The following is a 9,136-nucleotide window of genomic DNA, read 5'->3' on the forward strand; positions in this document are numbered from 1 at the left end:
GATTTAATTGTTATACAAGTTCTGCCTTCCACACTTTCCCCTTAAGATCAGGAACAAAAGGATGTCTGCTCTAGCCACTTCTATTCAACATTATAATGGGGGTTCTAGACAGGGAAATTAGCCAAGAAAATAAAATAAAACGTATCCAGATTAGAAAGGAAGAAGTAAAACTATATTCTCCAATGACACAATCTTTTACACAGTTAATCATTAGGGCCCATTGAAAAACTGTTTAAACTAATAAATGAGTTCAGAGAGGTTGCAGGATACAAGATCAATAAACACATATCAGGTCTATTTCGGTGCACTAGCAGTGAACAATCTAAAAAGAAATTAAGAAAACTATTCCGTTTACAATAGCATTAAAATGAATAAAATACTTAGGAATGAATTTAACAAAAGAAATGCAAAACACACTCTTAAAACTACAAAACAGGGAATTCCCTGGCAGTCCAGTGGTTAGGACTCCGTGCTTCCACTGCAGGGGGCACGGGTTCGATCCCTGGTCCGGGAGCTAAGATCCTGCATGCTGCATGGCGTGGCCAATTAATTAATTAATTAATTAAAAGTCATTTTTAAAAAAACAACTATAAAACGTTTAAAGAAATAAGACCCTAAATAAATGAAAAACATCCCACGTGCATGGATCAGAAAACTTTATATTGTTAGATGGCAATACTCCCCAGATTGATATATAAATTCAGTGTAATTCCTAATCAATATCCTAGCTGGCTTCTTTGCAAAAATTGACAAGCTGATCCTAAAATTCATATGGAATTGCAAATGATCTAGAATAGCGAAAACAATCTTGAAAAACAGGAACAAAGTTGGAGGACCCACACTTCCCAGCTTCAAAACTTACGAAGTTATGGTAATCAGGACAGCATGCTATTGGCATAAGGATACACATACAGGTCAATGAATAGAATTGAGAGTCCAGAAATATACCTTTACGTTTACAGTAAGTTGGTTTCAACAAGGGTGCCAGAACAATTAAATGGGGGAAAGAATAGTCTTTTCAACAAACGGTGCTGGGACAAGTGTACATCTACATGCAAAAGAAAGAAATTGGACTATACCTCACACCATACACAAAAATGAACTCAAAATTGATCAAAGACTAAAATATAAGAACTAAAACTATAGAACGCTTAGAAGGAAACACTAAAGGCAACCCACAGAATGGGAGTAAATATTTCCAAATCATGTATCTGATAATGGACTTGTGTCTAGAGTATACAAAGAATTCTTAGAACTCAATAATAGAAGGATAACCCAGTGTTTTAAACAGACAAAATATTTTAATAGACATTGTTCCATTGATCATATACAAATAGCTAATAAGCACATGGAAACATGTTCAGTCATGGAAATGAGATACCGCAAAACCACAAGATACCACTTCACACCCACTAAAATGGCTAGTATTTAAAAAGACAATTACAAGTGTTGGAAAAATAGGGACACTCATGCACTGCTTATGGAAATGTAAAATGGTGCAGCCACTTTGGGAAGACAGTCTGGCAGTTCCTCAAATGATTCAACATAGAGTTACCATATGACCCAGCAGTTCTACTCCAGAGTGTATACCCAAGAGAAATGAAAACATGTTCATACTTGGATGAAATTTCTAAACGAATGTTCATAGCAGCATTATTCATAATAGCCAAACAGCCAAGTGTCCGTCAACTGATGATTAGATAAATGAAACGTGGTATGGCCATACAATGGAATATTATTCAACAACAGAAAGAGGAGGTGCTGATAACTGCTCCAACGTGGATGAACCTTGAAAACATGATGCTAAGTGAAAGAAGCCAGTCACAGATAACTACATGCTGTGTGATTCCATTTATATAAAGTATCCAGAACAGGCAAGTCCACAGAGACAGAAAGTAGACTAGTGGTTGTTGCATAGGTCTGGGGCAATTGGCAGAAACTAGGAAGCGATTGCCAATGGGTATCATGGGGGTTTCTTTTTGGGTAACGAAAATATTCTAAATTTTTTGTGGTGATGGTTGTATAATTCTCTTAATATACTAAAAACCCATTGAATGGTACAGTTTAAATGGTTGAGTTGTGTGGTATTGTGAATTACGTTTCAAAAAGCTGTTATAAAAATAAAATTGGTGTGGGTGAGGAAGAGAATGGAAGGGAATGATTTCTGGGATTGTTCTCCTGAATGAAACATTTCTGCATTTCTGACCAAGGAAAATCCACTTTCCTTCTTGAGGCAGAAATCTAGACCCCTGTGGTAAGGAGATTTCTATGTCAGAGAGGCATAGCCTCTAAGAAGCAGTGGTCTGAGACAAGAACTTAACTGCATTTAACTAATACCGTCAGCATTTTAATTTGGAGACTTTTGTTATTTAACTTACATATTGTGTTCTTTTGTAGACGAAGAAGATAAGGACAGTTTACAGGAACTAGCTACAGAACAGAAATGCTTTGTAGAACACATTCTTTGTACGAAGCCATTGCCATGCAGGTAAGGACTTTCTCTCCCTTCTAAACACAGATAACAATTGTTGTTTCAGTAATTCAGGTATATATGTATATTACACTCCCATGCAGACATGATACTTCACCCCAAGGGTGTCTGTGCATCAGAAGCTCTCCTCTGCCCACAGCCATTCCACATTTTGTGTCCTCTGTCTGGGAGGTATATCCCCAGTCATAACCCCAGTCAGTCTTCACTTGCTGATTCTTTTCTGATCTTAATGTCAGTTCATAAGAGGGTTCCCTTGACTTCCCAGAACCCCTTTGGGTTCTCCTATTATTCTTTTTCTTTGTAGCACATACTTAAATTGGTATTTTTGTTTGTTTAATGTCTGTCACCACTACTAGAATATAAATGTTTCACGAAGGCAGAGACCATGTCTGTCTGTTTCATACTTTATACCGTCGCCTCACGTCTGTACACGCAGTGTCTGACAGGGTGCCTAGTAGATACTCAGTAAATATTTGATGAATAGAATAAAGGGAAATATCTAGAGTGACTCCCAGGTTTCTACCCGGGATAACGGTAGATGCGGTACCCTTCAGAAAAATTGGACATAGGAGAAAGTGGATGTGGGAAGACTCAAGATGGGTTAATGGGGGCACTTGGAGTCTTCTGTCCCAAAGGACATCCAAGTGGAGGAGCCCAGTAGGCAGTTGGACACGTAGGTCTGGAGCTGGGGGTGGTCTGGGCTAGGACAGTATGGATGTGGGAATTGTCAGCATTGGAGCCAGGACTCTGGTGAAGGTTCCCCAGGAAAGGGCCTCGAGTGAGTAGAGGACACCTGAGTGGAGAGTCTTGAGCAACACTTTCTTACAAGCAGTGAGTGGAGGATGAGGAGCCCAGCCCGGGAAGGAAACTTGAGTAAAAGGCGGCCAGAGAGACTGAAGGAGAACCCGGGGAAAGGGTGCCAGGGAGGAGGAGGTTTCAAAGAGGAGGCAGGGGAGCAGCACCAAATAAGTACGGCCGAGCGGTGAAGAGCGGTGAGGGGTCCAGATCTGGCAACGTGGGCGTTCATCGAGAACCACGCAGAAACGCTTTTGTGGGTGGGAGCGGATAGCACAGGTGAAAAGTGAATGGGGAAAATAGATAATAAAATCTCATTTATAATATATACGTATATATAATATAGACCTTTCAAAAACAGGTAAAACTGTATTGCTTAGGAATGAATACATACATAGATAGGAAAGCTATAGAGCAAAAGGAGAACATGAGTATCATACAAATCAAGTGGAAGGTTGTGATCAGGAGGTTCACACGGGAAGGTCTCAGGCCCCTGTAGTGTTGTAATTCTTGGCCTGGACAGTGGTCACAGAGTGTATATATGCACTCTTCTGTATGTAGATTTCACACTAGAAGTGCAGAAGAAAAATTTTTTCTAACCTCCCAGACTCCCCCTCACCACATTCCCCTCCACTGCAAAAAAAAGGCCAATGAGAGATGTGGAAGGAGAAATACTACTGCAGGCTACTGCGAAAGACTGCTGGCTCTAAAGGGAAAGGAAGAGGGAGTAGGTTAAGGAGAGCTTGAAGCTACAGTGGAGAGTGTTTTGAATGGAAGCGATGTCAGCTTGTTTATAAGCTGAGGGTAAACGGACAGTAGGGAGATTCTGTGGTTGCAGAGCTGACGGAGCAAATCTCAGAAGAGGCGAGAGGAGACGGCGTCAACAGTCTGGGCAGAAGTGAGCCGTGGGGGGGGTGAGCGCGTTGGCAGGAAAGACAGTTCCTGTCTGAAGGCCCCGTTTTCACTTTCTTCAGTGAAGTAGAACCAAGACTGAGAGGGAGCCGCGTGCTGTGCACAGTAAATTAAGTCCTGTGACATAGATGCTGGCCTGCATTGAATTTTTAAGGTGAGAAAGACACTATTCAGTCAACAGTTTCTGAGCACCTAATCTGGGTTGGGCGCTCGGCTAGGCATGCAGAGGTAGCTGGAGCTTACGTGCGAGTTGGGAGAAAGACACAAAAAGAACTGGCTTCATCGTATCGTGGTAACTGCCGAGATTACAGTGAGCACCATGAGGCTGTGGGTTCCTGAGTGACCTGTAAGCGACGTCTGGCTGCTGAGTGACAGCTTGATTCAGACCGATCAGAGCTGTAAGTAATACAGGTTTCCAAGTCACCACCCCTGAGGTTACTGCACTGATACCATGTCCCACCCAACTGTCAGCCCAGCCCTGAGAGGGCCACAAACCTCAGCCGTATCGTTGCCTTTGGACCCACTGCTTTTGCCGTCTTGTAGTTTAACTCTGGCTGTGTTTTTCAGGCAGCCGGCTCCGACGCGAGGGTTCTGGATTGTCCCTGACATCCCGGGGCCTACGATGGTCTGCATCACCAGTAACTACGAATGCGTCGTAAGGCCTTTACTGTGCGTCCCACTTCGTATTCCCACACAGCTCTCGTTAATTCTGCAAAATCTAAGCTGGGAAGATGTCCTTAGTAACCGGACTGAAGATACATGGTTTATGCTTTGGCTTCTGACTTGAGGGTTGGAGGGGTGGTTATTTCTGTTGCTCCTGCCATCTCTGTAAGGATTTATTTTAGGCATAATTTCTGGCATCTCCTTTAGCTAGCGGAGAGTTAAGAGCTTTACCCAAGTGTGGAAAGAATACTAAAATACTGAACTCCATCATTAATACGAGTTAGATTTAATGATTTTTTTAACCATGCCACGTGGCATGCGGGATCTTAGCTCCCGGACCAGGGATCGAACCCTCGCCCCCTGCAGTGGAAGCGCAGAGTCTTAACCACTGGACTGCCAGGGAGGTCCCTGATTTCATGATTTTAAACTTTATGTGCCAGGCTCAGAAGTAAGCCTCCAGGCAATCAGAGCAACCCTGCGCTAAGGACAGCACCGTTATCCTCATCTTGTAGAGGAGGGATCAGGGACAGAGAGGTTATGTACATGCCAGGGTCACAGGGAGCACGTAGAACTGGGCTGCAAAGACCGGGCTTTCTGACTTCAAAGTCCAGTTTCTCCATCTCTGCCAGCCTCATAGAGACATCACAGAATATGTAGACTCTGGAAGAAAGGTGGTATATAGCTGAACTCATAACCCTTGTTCCCCTTAAGGAACCCATATTAAGCTATAAGTACCGTTTTCAACAGCTCTGGAAGGTCATTCTGAGTTTTATAAATGCAGGAATAGGAGTCTCTAACAAGCCACTGGAGTACTGGAACACTAGACCCCTTTCCCCCCAGTGTCTTGGTGTCATTTGAAAGCATGTGCTTCTAGGTATTGACATAGTTCAAAACACTGGCATTAATTTACTCTCCTTAGAAGAATTTCCATACTCTTTGAGAAGTGACATCATTTGGAAAAGAAAATAATTCACTATCAATTTTGTGATATTTACACTACAAGAGACTAAAAACTAGCAAGACTGAACAAAAGTAATAAAATCACTACAAAAAACTGCCTTTTTGCCTGTTGCCTCAGCATGTTTTTAAAATCCTACCCTACCTTTAGTAAAGTAAGACCTAGTCATACTAGGATACTTCAGAATAAAAACACGAATCCCAAAGGGGAAAAAAACTCCTGAATATTAGTTACCTAGATACCTTCAAATCATGTTTCTGCCAACTCTCTGAAATACAAGTTGTCTATGAAGTAATGTTATTAACAAACTCCCAGATGTGAATTATTGCAAAGTAAGTCATTGGCCATGCTGTTAAAGTTTGCAATCTTTCAAGCTTTCTGAAATTGCCATTGAGAGTATTTGTAACACTTCATAGTTTCTTATATCCTCAGAATTCTGGGTGAATGTGATTTAGGTTTTCCTATACTTACAGCAAGTCACTCCATGGTAAATTTTATTTTATTTTTTTATTTTGCAGAAGCACAGTCCATCCAGCGTCTCCTCCCCTGCTTTGTACCCGAGACGATGTTGAAGTGGCACAGTCTCCCCTCCGTATTCTGGCTGAAACCCCGGATTCCTTTGAAAAACATATTAGAAGCATTCTGCAACGTAGTGTTGCAAATCCAGCATTTTTGAAGTATGTAATCTAGGGCGTATCCGTTTTAAAAACTGGCTCCCTTCTCTGTTTTGTAACAACTCTTCAGCCTGTCCTCAGCTATTTCTTTTCACATACTTTTTACTATGTTGGAGTTGGAAGAAACACAGGGCATATTTAATCAGCTAGTGAGAAGAGAGAGAGAATACATAGATATGGAGGCATCTGAGAAAGATAAACAGGAAGTGTAAAAAGACGTGAGTCTGTCTTCAGTTGTTTTACTCAGCTAAGCAAAGTAATGACAGAATTTTTTTTTTTTTTTTTTTTTTTTAAGATCATCTGAAAAAGATACGGCTCCTCCTCCCGAAGAATGCCTTCAGCTCATCAGCAGAGCCACCCAGGTGTTCAGAGAACAGTACATTCTTAAACAGGACCTGGCAAAGGAGGAGATCCAGCGGAGGTAGGATGGCCTCTGTTCACATACCAGTCGGTCCCTGGCTGGTGGCTGACACTGTATAATGGCCTAGACCTGGCTTTTGATTAAATTTCTTTTTGTTCTTGAAGGGTCAAATTGTTACGTGACCAAAAAAAGAAACAACTAGAAGATCTCAGTTATTGTCGAGAGGAGAGGTAAGTGCCAAGACAAGGGAGAAAAAAAATAGTTCAGCTAGACTGGAACCGTGTCTCACCCTAAGATACTGAACCACATTAGTTGGCTTCACCATCAAGGTGCACCCCTAGAGACTCTTGCTTTTTATGCCATTAGGAAAAGTCTGCGGGAAATGGCCGAGCGCTTAGCTGACAAATATGAGGAAGCCAAGGAAAAACAAGAAGATATCATGACCAGGTCAGTGGGCTGTGTAATCGTATAACATTCAGTTCCCTACTCAGGTCAGGTACTACTAGTGTTATTAAGTTCTCGGGTGCTAGATACTCCCTCTGAGGTGTATTCTACGGAAGACAGTGCAGCGATGCTTTCCCCAAACCCGTCCTGTGGAGGCCTCCTTCACAGACGCCAGATTCCTAAATTAGGAGCTTTAGTTAGGATTGTGTTCCTCCTAAGGAGCCGAGATCTTAAGCTGAGATGTTTGCTTACCTCTTCTACAGGATGAAAAAAGTACTTCACAGTTTTCACTCTCAGCTCCCAGTTCTCTCTGACAGTGAGAGAGACATGAAGAAAGAATTACAGCTGATACCTGATCAACTTCGACATTTGGGCAACGCCATCAAACAGGTAGGAATGGGTACAAGGTGGCTACCTTTGGTACTTCTTAAAGTGTTCCTTCTACAGAAAATAATTTTATAAAATGTAAAAAGAATAGACTAAAATAGATACTATGAAAATGTACAGCAAACCATAGCTAAAGTGTCTGTGTTCTGTTTGATACTTAAGGTTACTATGAAAAAAGACTATCAACAACGAAAGATGGAAAAGGTACTAAGTCCTCAAAAGCGCACCATTACTCTCAGCGCCTACCAGCGAAAATGCATTCAGTCCATCCTGAAGGAGGAGTAAGTACCAATCAGCTATTAGTGCGAGGTAGTTTTTTCTTTGCAAAATGCCAAGATCAACCTTTCTTTGCCCAGATGAGACCACTTGACATTTGCGGGTCAAGTAATTACCAGGACTTGACGGTGATAGATATGGACTTAATAGATGAGTATAGTGAGAGGGTCAAAAAGGATGTCTTTCTTTATAATTTTGTTGTGTGGTCAAGGTATTCCCCAGTGAATATGTTCAAAAATATTTCCAGCAGTTCCACTACTATATTTGCTGCCGCTAGCCTTAAATGAATTACCATTACTATCCATCTGAAACCTTTAGCCGTTAATTCTAGCAGAGCACTTCTAAGATACTTCAGTATTACTAAGTTCTTACGAATCAATGTTAATGGTTTATTCATTTGTTGTATTACCCAAAGTGAGTAACTAACTTTATGATTTTACAGGGGTGAGCACATAAGAGAAATGGTGAAGCAAATTAACGATATCCGAAATCACGTAAACTTCTGACACCACCAGGAACAGATTCACACCTGAAATTAACACAAGTGAAGGCTTAAACTCATTGTAAAACGAACAGGTAGCGTTATCTAATTTATAAAGAGGCATTTTAAAGGATGAACTTTGGTGTGGTTGTTCATCACTTTTTATACTTTACTTGTTTTATAATTAATTATTGAATAAATGCTTTTATTTAAAAATTGGATTGTGGTTTATATACAAGCTCAAGTATATGATTGTATTCAGCAAGGGCCTAGGATTTAAAAGAAAAAAAAAAGTGCCCAAGACTTTCAGCTGCACACTGCCAGACCTCCATGAACCCTACTGAGTTTTCTTGATATTTGAACAAGAATAAAAGCTGCATTTTAACGTAGCAGCACCAGAAATATGACTCTGAAGAGGGACAGAACCCTAGAACTCAAAGGAAAAGGCCACACAGTATACTAGACAGCAGCTTTTTTAATTTGAACACTTTCTTAAGGACACACCTTCAGTACAGTTAACAAATGGTTATACCTGAAACCTGCTCAGAGCAGAACTCGGTATCCACAATTGCAAGGCCACTGCTGGCTCACTTCCTCGACAGGCAGTATTTCCTTTCAGAGCTGAGTTCGGCTGTGCTCTGTGTCCCAATACATGTCACTGAGTGGGTATGAGGTGCACATGTAGGATCTCAAA

The 9,136-nt window shown here is 41.3% G+C and overlaps 1 protein-coding gene across 4 annotated transcripts in view; it reads left to right on the forward strand.

Moving 5' to 3' along the window:
* NUP88 (nucleoporin 88) overlaps positions 1-8,660 on the forward strand; it is a 36,667-nt gene extending 28,007 nt beyond the window's left edge. For all 4 annotated transcript variants that reach the window (XM_068530622.1, XM_068530623.1, XM_068530624.1 and 1 more), the window contains exons 10-18: positions 2,398-2,488; positions 4,766-4,867; positions 6,338-6,496; positions 6,789-6,914; positions 7,019-7,084; positions 7,221-7,301; positions 7,562-7,688; positions 7,848-7,966; positions 8,404-8,660. In XM_068530622.1, the coding sequence (XP_068386723.1) occupies positions 2,398-2,488; positions 4,766-4,867; positions 6,338-6,496; positions 6,789-6,914; positions 7,019-7,084; positions 7,221-7,301; positions 7,562-7,688; positions 7,848-7,966; positions 8,404-8,467 (935 nt within the window). In that variant the 3' untranslated portion in view covers positions 8,468-8,660. The remainder of the gene's footprint in view (positions 1-2,397; positions 2,489-4,765; positions 4,868-6,337; positions 6,497-6,788; positions 6,915-7,018; positions 7,085-7,220; positions 7,302-7,561; positions 7,689-7,847; positions 7,967-8,403) is intronic.
* Positions 8,661-9,136: the final 476 nt, after the last annotated feature.

Source organism: Eschrichtius robustus, chromosome 20, assembly GCF_028021215.1.
Source record: "Eschrichtius robustus isolate mEscRob2 chromosome 20, mEscRob2.pri, whole genome shotgun sequence".
Lineage (NCBI taxonomy): Eukaryota > Metazoa > Chordata > Mammalia > Artiodactyla > Eschrichtiidae > Eschrichtius > Eschrichtius robustus.